The following is a 12,000-nucleotide window of genomic DNA, read 5'->3' as shown; positions in this document are numbered from 1 at the left end:
TTCTCCCTTGCATTGCTGCCCGTTTGAGGCACTTTACACAGTGAACTTAAACAAGTGACCTTTATAACCTTATATGTTTCAGTTTTCCATTGGTAATGGTACAATAAAGGATCATGAGAAATAAATTAAAAGAGAAGTTTTTTGGTGCAAAAATCTTTGAAATTATGCATTTTTTTTAATAATAGAAATTGCCATGATCTTCTAGGGACCCCTATATTCTCTCACTGAAAATTTAGTGAGGATGTATTTAGGAAGCTAAATACAGAGATATACTAACTTTTAATCAACCCAGTACAGAGCAACCCCAATTCATTGCCTGGAGCAGGGAGAGTGATTTTTCAAACGGGATTTTTTCCCAGAAATGCTTGTTTTATGAAACTTTATCCAACTAAATGATAGGAGAAAACAAAGCTGAATGTTACATGGCCGGGTCGTCCCAGCTACTTGCTGTTCCAGAGGTCTCAGTGACTAGGTCCTGGAGTCCTGGAGAGCGGAGTAGGAAGCTGATGGAAGCAGAGGCCTCCTATGGGACTAGGTCAGGGTCACTTCCTAAGTGAGGCTAGCATTTTAAACCCAAGACTCAGTTCATGCCTTCTGTAAGATTTGATGACTAAGCGAGACAAACCACATGTATGTACATTTTGTTTGTATTTTATAGCAAATTGAAGTTGAGATGTTTAATGTTTACTGTGCTTAGAAATAATTTTTTTTACACTGCGTTTAGCAAAAAGTAGAAACCGTTGTTTGGTAATTTTGTTGCTTTTCTCTTGTGCTTTACTCTTGGCAGGTACCCCAACGTCAACATTCATAATTTCACCACTAGCTGGAGGGATGGCATGGCCTTCAATGCACTGATACACAAACACCGGTAGGTCAGATGCAATTGCTGCCATTCTTCTGTAGCTGCACATCTGGGTGGGTTTTGATGTTCTTCTTCACCATCTTAGGTGGTGGGTGTGCCTGCATTCCAAGTGAGGACAATAAAAGAGAGAATGTGTAAATTGCCTCAGACAAGTAAACAAGTTTGTACATTTTCTCCTGGGATCAGATTCCATAGTTGGATGACTGCATAGTATCATCAAGATTTGTTTCACTAAATGATTATTTCAGCATCTTTGGATAATCGTATCTTGCTGGTTGCATGATTTGTGTCCCAACGGTGATTCTTGTTGTGTTCTGTGTAGGCCCGACCTGATAGATTTTGACAAACTGAAGAAATCCAATGCACACTACAATCTTCAGAATGCATTTAACCTGGCAGAGCAGCACCTGGGCCTCACTAAATTGTTGGACCCTGAAGGTAAGGACTGACAGATAAAATGTAGCACCTCTACAATGACCACATACTTTGTCCAAACACTGTGCTTCAGGAATTATCAAAGGAAGAGGAGCTTAATTTTGGTTAGGTCAGTTACTTGCGGATTGGTGGAAAGAGTGGCATTTTAAAAAGAAAGATAAATGTGATTTAAGCACAGTCTGAAAGAATAGGCATGTCAAGCAGAGGGACTCATGTGATCCAAGATGCAGAACAAAGAAAGAGGAAGACGCACTGAAGGGCTTAGTAAGTAGGAATGAGTGTTGAGGATACTGGAAGGGTTAACCTCTGGAAGGTAGATTGGGCCTACCAGTAAGACTGTAAAGATTATTCAGCACACACTAGAGAGTCATTGAGAGTTCTGACAGCTGTGATCCAAGTGTCCCCAAGGAATGCTGTTGACTGACCTTCACCCAGAGGTGACAAGCAGAGACTAGGGATCAAGCCCTTGTTAGGAAACTGCTCTTTGCAAATGGAAGGGGCTTTCAGAAAAAGGGGACAGACAGGCGGAGGAGGAGCCAGCGTGCAACAGTGCCTGCTGCCACCTGACTGGGCTGTCCTCTCTGAAGCTGATCTCTCCTGGTCGTGGGTCCCTGCAGCCTGATGGACAGCAGGGGGACCGGCGTAGTGCTGGCTGATGTGCAGCAGACCCCTAGGCTGTTGCTAAAAATCCCACTTGTAGGATTTTTTTTTCACCAAGAGCTCTCATGCTTTTTCTAACTGTGAGAAGCATTTACAACATAAGAGGATTTGTAGTCCTGCAGTTTACAGGCCCTCTCAGCTGTGAACAAATAACAGAGAAAGGAAGAGAAAAAAGCGAGTGTATGTGAGTGAGAGTTTAAAGTTCTTATAAATATAGAACAGGAAGTTTAACTCCCCAAGGGCAGTTAGAGGTCATGAGGCTGCCAAGCAGGCTTCTTGCTGTTTTCCAATGCATTAGATTGACTGATAGGCTCACTACAAGAAAGGCTGAGATAAAATTATCTTTCTGCTAGCCCATTACATGATTTCTCAATGTAAATATAACTAAAATTTCTTGAGTTGCAGTAAATCTCCAGCTTAACCCCTTCTTCATTGTGGAGTTTTTTCTTTAGCCCTGGCTCTTTGTGATTTGATAAAGAACTTTTTTTTTCTATTCCAATGACAATATTTTTTTTTAGTAACTCGCTCATTAGTTAATCTTTTTAATCACTGCTCAGTATGAGAAGGGGACTGATGTCTCCTGGATCACAAGATGTGGAACTAAAAGAAGCGGCTGGTGTCACCTGATCTTGATTATTAGTTATCCATAGCTGTTATTAGTTGTCTAGTGACTCAACGAGCATCAGCTAAGATGTCTGCAGATAAGTTTTAAAAAGCACAAGCAAGTTTTTCCTGCCCCTGTTCCAGTTATGTCAACCTTTTTTGTTGATTAAATCGCATGCAGGGTTGGCTATATTTTTTTCCTGTCTGCCATTGTGTCCACTGGGCACATGTTGATGGAGCTGAGCAGACGTAGGAGCATGGTGTGGGAACAGTAAGCTCTGGGTCTAGTTGAGCTGCCGTCAATTACCTGCTAACCCCAGATAGGGAGGCTGCCAGCCTGGGTCCCAGTGTTCTCATGTTCCAGTAAGAGAAGCACTCTTGCTTTGAACGGGACTGCTGGGCTAGAAATGAAGGTGTATATTTGCGGCTCATTGAAAAAGAGCCTTTGAGGGCCTGGCACATGGTGGCTAAAGTCCTCACTTTGCATGTGCTGGATCTCATATGGGCCCTGGTTTGTCCCAGCTGCTCCACTTCCCATTCAGTACCCTCATTGTGGCCTGCGAAAGCAATAGAGGATGGCCCAAAGCCTTAGGACCCTGCACCCATGTGAGAGACCTGGAAGAAGCTCCTTGCTCTTGACTTCAGATTGGCTCGGCTCCGGCTATTGCGGCCACTTGGGGAGTAAGCCAGCAAAGGGAGGATCTTTCTCTCTGTATCTCTTTCTCTCTCGGCCTTTCCAATAAAAATGAATTTTTTAAAAAAGCCTTTGATGCCTTCATTAAGAGCTATCCTGGGTTTTCTCTTCCTAATGGATCCCAAGTTGATTCTGTCATTCAGTGTTACCATTACCTCAAAGACTTGTCGTTTTTATTCACTTGTTCTCATTATATTTTTGGCCATTTACTTTATGCAAAGCAAAAACACACTAGCACTTCAGGAGGTGAAGTGTTTTATTTCTTGGGAACAAGTTCCCGCAGAAAGGCTGTGAGTCGATTTAAAGTTCTGGGGGAACAGGAGGGAGACTAATTCCAGCTGCAGTGATCAGTAACAGCTGGATCAGAGTGGGGACTTCTGACCTGAGGCTTGAAAAATCCAAAGGAGTCAATGAGGTAGGGAAGGTCATTTCAGGCCAAAGGAGGCTTGAGTGAAGGAAGCATATTGAAAATTGTGAGGTGCATATGGGAGACTGTCAGGCACCAGGTTTGGTTCAGATACAAGTGTATAGTGAAGTGGCAGGCTTTAGACTTACAATTGTGTAGATTAGGACTTGGCACTGACATAATGCTTGATGAATACTGACAGATGGGATAGATTGAGCTAAGAGGGAGTATGTTCCCAGCTTCTAGGTATACCATTTGAAGTAGGGAGTAGGGAAGGTGAGGGAAGGAGCCGTTGTTTGGAATCTGGTTGTGTTGGTGACGGGTCACATCAGAACCATGAGAAAGAACTTGATGGCTTACAAGCATGGGTAACAGGGAGATAAAGATATCCCAAGTCTAAGTGACCTGGGGAGACTCTGGTTCCATATTCAGAAATGAGGACTCCACAAGCAGAAGCCTGGTTTGACGTAGGGAGAGGTCAGAGAGGTGAACACAGTGTATCTGGAGAAAGCATTTTGTGAATATTCACATGATCAATAGATCCCTGAGGTGACTCATTCCTCATTACCCTTAAAATCAGTGCAGTGATGACAGAAGGCTGAAATATTAAATGGAGATGTGGGACAATTCAGTGTGTTTGAGAGTTGTTGTGGGTTGTTGCTGCTGCCTGGGAGGTGGCCCTGTGTGCTATGCTCTGACCAGAGACTGCTCTGGGTTACAGATATCAGCGTGGACCACCCTGATGAGAAGTCCATCATCACCTATGTGGTGACTTACTACCACTACTTCTCTAAGATGAAGGCCTTGGCTGTGGAAGGAAAACGGATCGGAAAGGTGAGCAGGTTTCTCACTGGTCTGGCTTACTCTCCAGCCGGTGCAGTGTTAGATGGGAACCTCTTTGTCCCAAGGGGTTTGGGAGGCAGAAATGTGGCTAAAATATTTAGAAGGTGATCAGGAAGAATCTCAGACCCAGAGGTTGCCCTCTCCTCAGCTTCCCAGAAAATTAACTGCCTGTTAAAAATCTGACTGAGTTGGGTGACATCCTGGGTATGAAGCCCTACCCATTGTGGCTAAGAAAGATTGCCCAATTTTATGGGTTTTGCTTCTCATTTAGCTGATACTCACTTGCCACGGTTGTCAGAAAAGCTTAGCCCAGATGATACTGTTCTCTCCAAGCAGTGGGTTGCAGAATTCATGAAACGGGATGAAATGAGAGCCCTTTTTGTTCCTCTAGGCATTTTTGAAGGTTAGGCTGCTAGAAGTCATTCAGAATCTTGGAATTTGGAAGGTCGATGAACCAGTCAGTTACAATTGAATTAAGCTGTCGCTGATCCCAAATACAAGCCACAGTCTGGTTGTCAATTAACAAAGAATTCCTTTAATTAAAATACTTGTGCCAGAGTAGTACAGACTTGTTCCAAACTCCATCATTAGGTGTGCATGTGGTTGGATAGGGTTATTGCCATGTTGTCCTTACCTGGGAAGACAGATCTCAGTTTTTCTAAAACATTCATTTTCAGGTGCTTGATAATGCTATTGAAACAGAAAAAATGATTGAGAAGTATGAATCACTTGCCTCTGACCTCCTGGAGTGGATTGAACAAACCATCATTATTCTGAACAACCGCAAATTTGCCAACTCACTGGTCGGGGTACAGCAGCAGCTCCAGGCATTCAACACTTACCGCACGGTGGAGAAACCGCCCAAGTAAGATGCTAATAGTAATGTGTGACCATTGACAAGGGAAAGGAGAGCCTTGCAGCCAACAGGCCCCTATTTTCTGTCTTCTGTGACAGAAATGCCTCTCGGCAACAGCCTACCCTCCCTTTGGCTTGATTCTGTGTTGCTGAGATGTTTTAAACCATGCTCTTCTTGAGCCCTTTCCAGTTGAAATGAGCCAGTAACATTGGAGATGCATGACAATATTGTGAAATGATACAGGTCCCACAGCTGTTATCCAGTCCCTCATTCCCAGTGTGTGTTTCAGAATTCCCTGTTTTTAGACTGTAGAAAAGTAGCAGAACACATAATGTTATATAAGACTGTGGGTGGACCTGAGGCAGCAGCCTACAAGGATTTGTAGCAAAACTCATAAATATTAATTGTGTTAGACAGTTTTGCCTTTCCCCTAAAATTGTTGAATAAGGCTTGTGGATCTTACCTCTTACCTACTGCAGTTTCAAAGTCATTATTTTTCTGAAAACAGCACTTGGTTGCAACTTCCTTGGCGATGTCTCTGAAAGCCATGGAGAATTACGCTTGGTAGACCTTCCAAATAATTCATGCTAAATGCATTCAGCTGCGTGCTCTGAACAAAGTCAGTCCATTATCCAGGACTTAGGGTTTAAACCCTGGTGGAGGTGATTAATAGGAGCGTATTGTGTACCCTCGACACCCTCACATGTAAATCCCAGCGACAACAAACTACCACAAACATGTTCAAGGCTTTTGAAACCCAGTAACAAACCCATAGCTGTCTCTCTAAGATGCATTTCACGTAAATCAGACCCAAGATAAATGGCTCTTAAAATCGTGTGTGGCTAAATGATATGTCTTTTCCTTCTATAACAAATGAGTTTTTCTTCTGGAACAAACCAGAGACCGTAAATAAAGTGCATATGGTTGCTTATCTCTGTGCTTAGATTTACTGAGAAGGGGAACCTGGAGGTGCTACTCTTCACGATTCAGAGCAAGATGAGGGCCAACAACCAGAAGGTCTACATGCCCCGGGAGGGGAAGCTCATCTCTGACATTAACAAGGTGAGACGGATCCGCCCAGTCCTTCTCCAGGCTTCAGGTGCCATCTTGGTCTTGACTGCCTAGAGGCCTGGAGACTGGACTGGCTCCATCCCTTCCTGCCAAGTGGCAGAATGGCAGATGTCACTCAGGGTGCCAGAAGGTCAGGCTAGTGCTTGGGATAGGCTGCTCACTGGAGGTGGGGAAGGGGGTGTTTCGGGGTGTGGGAGGTTTACTGCCGATTGCCGTGTTCCTCAGATGTGTATTGCATTTATCCCTCACCTGGGTCAGGCAGTCAGCTCACACACCTTTCAAGTACAGAAAAGCAGAACCCTTATTTTGTTTGGAGTATCTGCAGTTTCAGAATTTTGCCAGCAGCATAATTTCCAGCTAGAAATTCGAAAAATCCAGAACTCTGATGTCTGTTGTACACACTTAGATTCTTTTAAGTAAAAAACTTTTGTTGTTCTTAATGTGAAACAAGATACATTTCATAGGAATGAATTTAATGTGAAAAGGTGTTTGGGATTTTGAAAGAAGTACTCATGCATAAATTAAAGACCAATGACTCATGAATGGAAACATCACCATAGAATTTATTTTTTTGAAAATAACTGCCAAATAGGATAATAAGTTTGCTTTTTGTGAGTGATCACAACTGTTTGAAGATAATTATTTCTTTTTAAAGTGGAAAGTTTATACTTTGATCATATTGCCCTATAGCTACATTGCTGTTTTTCTTAGTATAACTCAGGATCTTTAGATTTAGATTAGGGATACTGTTCCCATGGATCCACATGGAGAGAATAGTTTTCCCCTTAAAGCTTGAAAGTCATTGAAGGTGGGAATGTTTTGTTGTTGTTGTTGTTGTTGTTGTTGTTGTTGTTGTTGTTATTTTGGTGGGGGTTTTTTTTGAGTCCTTGGGTCTTTTTTGGGAAATGCTAGCTGTTGGCAATAAACGGGAAGGTCTTTGAACATTGCCAAAAACTTACCACCACCACCTCTCCACCCCCACCCCTCCCCTCATTTCTGTAGGCCTGGGAAAGACTGGAAAAAGCAGAACACGAAAGAGAACTGGCCCTGCGGAATGAGCTCATCAGACAGGAGAAACTGGAACAGCTGGCCCGCAGATTCGATCGCAAGGCAGCCATGCGGGAGACGTGGCTGAGCGAGAACCAGCGCCTCGTGTCCCAGGTCTTGCCCATCCCAGGGGTCATCCCGGCGCACGAGCCGTAGCCAGGGGGCCCAGGTCCATGCTGTGCTCAGAAGCGGCTGGGACTGTCATGTCATCTTGCCCACTTCCTGTGAAGAGGATGTTTATAATTTGCAGTATACTTTCTCTTCTATTTATCTAACTTTTCATAGATTTGGAAGCGGTTCAAGAACAGAGTTTATTTAGAGACAGTGAGTGTGTGTGAACCACTCACATTCAGTTTTGGAAATTCCTTCCCTTTTCCTCCATCTTTGACCAACCAGCCAAGCCTTCAAAGCAGTTAAGACTACCAGACAATGAATAGATGTGACTTGGGCACAACAAAAGCTGTCACTTGCTCCAGTCCCTGAAGTCATATGCTAGGTGGCAGTGGCAGGTTCCTGGTTTGCCTTCTAGCAGGGTATCTACATTCCAAGCAGGGAGTTTGAAGGAGACCAGTGGGGCTGGGGGACTCTGCAGCCAACCCTGGCTGCTTTCTGTTTCTTCCATTCTGTTGGATGACTTTTTAAACTTTTTTTGTGTATTTTTTTTTTTTTCTTCTCATTCTGTTTCTCTGTAGGACAACTTTGGATTTGACCTTCCTGCCGTTGAGGCCGCCACGAAAAAGCATGAAGCCATTGAGACAGATATTGCCGCATACGAGGAGCGTGTGCAGGCCGTGGTGGCTGTGGCCAGGGAGCTGGAGGCTGAGAACTACCATGACATCAAGCGCATCACAGCCAGGAAGGACAATGTCATCCGGCTCTGGGAATACCTGCTGGAACTGCTCAGAGCCCGGAGGCAACGTCTGGAGATGAACCTGGGGCTGCAGAAAATATTCCAGGAAATGCTCTACATTATGGACTGGATGGATGAAATGAAGGTAACACTTGACCGGAAGGACAGGGGGCCAGAGCTGTTCCAAGCAGACCTGCCTGGTGGAGCTCACCCAGTAACTTCCTGGAAGACAGTTGTGCAGCTTTTCTCATTGCCTGCTATTATTGTCAAAGCCGGAGGAGGCCATGCTACCGTAGGAGCTGGTTCCCCAGTTAAGTGAAACGCGGCATGTGACTAGTAGCTGGAGGTCTGTCGGTGTGGTTTAGATCTATCTGGTAACAGGCACATTCTTGTGTAGGCCATCAGCCACCCTGTGGTGGTGTTTGTTTTCAGTGCTTTAAAGGTGAAGCAGCTTTCTGTGTCTAGGATCTTCCTGTGTGTGAATGGTACTGCTTTGCAGCAGGGGCCTGAAACGGGTAGTGTGGGCAGGTGGGAAAGCCCACAGCAATGTGTACAGAGCACAGGTTAGGGATCAGACAGCAGGATTGACATGGTCACTGCCTGGGTTCTCTGAGCTCCTTTCTTTTTCTTGAATGGACATGGTCTTTACCATGCACCCAATGCAGGGTGAGGAGTGAGTGGGGCGGTGTGTATAGGTTCTAGGGAAAGGCTAGTTGAGCATGGGTGCTCATGCTGCTTTGTGCTTTCACTCCTGTTGCTGACAGCTCTGGACATAGAGTCCCATGCTTTCCCCCTTCCCAGGTTTGCCATGGCGTGTGCTGTGTCTGTGTCCTCTGATACAGGTCATGGCGTGCTTATCCATGTCAGGCACTTCTCCAGATGGGATACATCGAGCCTTGCACAGAGGACAGAATAGGGCAACCTTCAGGCAGTGGTGCGAAGCCTCCTTTATCTCAGCACATTGTGTTCCCAACCCCGACCTTAGGCAAGAGATTGCCTTCCCAGGATGTAAGCCTTCATCTACTCCTTACCTCTTGAGTTTCTATTTCCTGACAGAGCTGCAAGGTCACCTGATCACTTCAGGTTTCTCTCCAATTGTCCCAGGTTTATAATGTTCTTGGATATGGTCTGTGTTGACCTGTTAAAATAGAAATGTTCATAAAATATACCGGAGAGAGACTTGCCATTTTGTAAATCATGGTGTGATAATGCAGGTGAGGCAGACTTGCATAAGTCGAATCTAAAGTCTGTCCCAAAAAGGTATAGAATAAGGCAACCCAAATTTGGTTGTTTGATAGATAATTTAAAAAAGAAGGAAAATGTCTGTGGGTTCAAGTTTAAATTCAAGACGTTGAGTCTACTAAGTGACAGTTGCCTGACCCTGCTCTCCTTATTTGGTCTGAGATATGCCCAGAAGCTCTCCAGCTGGGTTGCTGTCCTATTGATTGTGCACTATCCTAGAGACAAGCCATGAAGCTCCTAACAGAGGAGGAGCATTCACTTAAGGGATGTAACATTCAAGAGGTTTCTTTAAATGGTCACAAGTCTGTGTGACCTTTCTGCCTTACCTTTTTGACAGTTGTTCCTGCAGCGGTTCAGGAGGTCCCCATTCACATCTTTGATGTAGATCCGTCCTCTTCCTTGAATCCTGTGCTTTTTCATGTTGACTTGACTTGCTTGTCCCCAAGGTAGACTTGGTCCTTAGCTCCCGTTCTCTCAATGCTGGCACTGTATTCCGTTTCATTGCTGGATATGTTTTGTCTGCCATTGTTTCCTCCAACGATTGCGAGTCAGGGACAGGCGGGAGGGAAGGTGCAGCTTGGAGGCCACCTTTCTGCTTATCCAGACACGATGCAGCGCTGCAGCCAAGGGTGCACCCGCAGATGTCCATTCTGTTGCTTCTTGTGCACAGGTGCTATTATTATCCCAAGACTATGGCAAGCACTTGCTTGGCGTGGAAGACCTGTTACAGAAGCATGCCCTGGTGGAGGCGGACATCGGCATCCAGGCAGAGCGCGTGAGAGGGGTCAACGCCTCTGCCCAGAAGTTTGCAACCGATGGAGAAGGTAAGAACGAATGGTTGTGACGATTAACCCCCAGTCACCAGACACCTACTTTATGGAAGTATGTAAGTCAGAGGTGGCAGGGCATTGGTGGGCAGTGGGGGCAGGATTTCTGGTAGGCGGGTTTATCTGCTGCTCTGACATAGGGGCGCAAGGTTCAATGGAGAGGCCTGCTGAACACATTCATGCTTTCTGAAGTGGTTGTGTTGCTGGTTTTGAATGACATGTCCTTGACCCCGACCCTTACCAGGCCAGCCTTGGAGCAGATGTGGAGCAGTCACTCCATGTTGTTTCTCTGGCAGCTCATGACTCTCACACCTCTCTTTTAGACAATGTGTAGGAGGATTTAGCTTTACTTCTTACATTTACATTTTTTTTTTTAAGAAACCGTTGAAGGGAGCTACCTTCCTTGATGATCCATATGCTTCCTTGGAACAAAAGTGATCACTTTGCAGTTGGATTAAAAAAATAATACTTAACATTTTCCCTCCCCTGTGTTTGCATCGGCAACCTAGAAGGCGTTCTCTTGCCCTCTCACTTGGCCCTGAACTTAAAATTGAACTGATAGTAGTTGAGTAGGAAGGACTTGAGATAGATCTCACTGCCTGTGGATAAGCCAGCATCCTTGCCAAACTCCACCACACACCCACATTCCTTCTTTGGTGTTAAACAGGTTACAAGCCCTGCGACCCACAGGTGATCCGAGACCGCGTAGCCCACATGGAGTTCTGCTATCAAGAGCTGTGCCAGTTGGCAGCCGAGCGCCGGGCACGCCTGGAAGAGTCCCGCCGCCTCTGGAAGTTCTTCTGGGAGATGGCAGAAGAGGAAGGCTGGATACGAGAAAAGGAGAAGATTTTATCTTCCGATGACTACGGGAAGGACCTGACCAGCGTCATGCGCCTCCTCAGTAAGCATCGGGCATTTGAGGATGAGATGAGTGGCCGCAGCGGCCACTTTGAGCAGGCCATCAAGGAGGGTGAAGACATGATCGCCGAGGAGCACTTCGGGTCCGAGAAGATCCGTGAGAGGATCACATACATCCGGGAGCAGTGGGCCAACCTGGAGCAGCTGTCGGCCATCCGGAAGAAGCGCCTGGAGGAGGCCTTACTGCTGCACCAGTTCCAGGCGGATGCCGATGACATCGACGCCTGGATGCTGGACATCCTCAAGATCGTCTCCAGCAATGACGTGGGCCACGACGAGTACTCCACCCAGTCCCTGGTCAAGAAGCACAAGGACGTGGCTGAAGAGATTGCCAACTACAGGCCCACCATCGACTCGCTGCACGAGCAGGCCAGCGCTCTCCCCCAGGAGCATGCTGAGTCTCCAGACGTGCGGGGCAGGCTCTCAGGCATGGAGGAGCGCTACAAGGAGGTGGCGGAGCTGACACGGCTGAGGAAGCAGGCACTGCAGGACACCCTGGCCCTGTACAAGATGTTCAGTGAAGCTGATGCCTGCGAGCTCTGGATCGATGAGAAAGAGCAGTGGCTCAACAACATGCAGATCCCAGAGAAGCTGGAAGACCTGGAGGTCATCCAGCACAGGTGAGTGAGGGCCATTGCTGAGCGGCTCCCTGGGCTGCCCCTCGCGACCACCAGTGGCCCCCTGAA

General features: G+C 46.1%; 1 protein-coding gene across 4 annotated transcripts in view; it reads left to right on the top strand.

Moving 5' to 3' along the window:
• Positions 1 to 12,000, top strand: part of SPTBN1 (spectrin beta, non-erythrocytic 1) — a 185,345-nt gene that overhangs the window by 135,608 nt on the left and 37,737 nt on the right. For all 4 annotated transcript variants that reach the window (XM_040993465.1, XM_040993466.1, XM_040993467.1 and 1 more), the window contains 9 exons: positions 788 to 868; positions 1,185 to 1,300; positions 4,382 to 4,494; positions 5,181 to 5,368; positions 6,304 to 6,421; positions 7,433 to 7,591; positions 8,170 to 8,472; positions 10,240 to 10,393; positions 11,064 to 11,934. In XM_040993465.1, the coding sequence (XP_040849399.1) occupies positions 788 to 868; positions 1,185 to 1,300; positions 4,382 to 4,494; positions 5,181 to 5,368; positions 6,304 to 6,421; positions 7,433 to 7,591; positions 8,170 to 8,472; positions 10,240 to 10,393; positions 11,064 to 11,934 (2,103 nt within the window). The remainder of the gene's footprint in view (positions 1 to 787; positions 869 to 1,184; positions 1,301 to 4,381; positions 4,495 to 5,180; positions 5,369 to 6,303; positions 6,422 to 7,432; positions 7,592 to 8,169; positions 8,473 to 10,239; positions 10,394 to 11,063; positions 11,935 to 12,000) is intronic.

The sequence above is a fragment of the Ochotona curzoniae genome, unplaced genomic scaffold (assembly GCF_017591425.1).
Source record: "Ochotona curzoniae isolate NIBS_2020 unplaced genomic scaffold, NIBS_Ocur_1.0 contig_883, whole genome shotgun sequence".
Classification (NCBI taxonomy): Eukaryota; Metazoa; Chordata; class Mammalia; order Lagomorpha; family Ochotonidae; genus Ochotona; species Ochotona curzoniae.
Note: the sequence above shows the minus strand (reverse complement) of the source record. Positions and strands in the feature narration are given on the sequence as shown.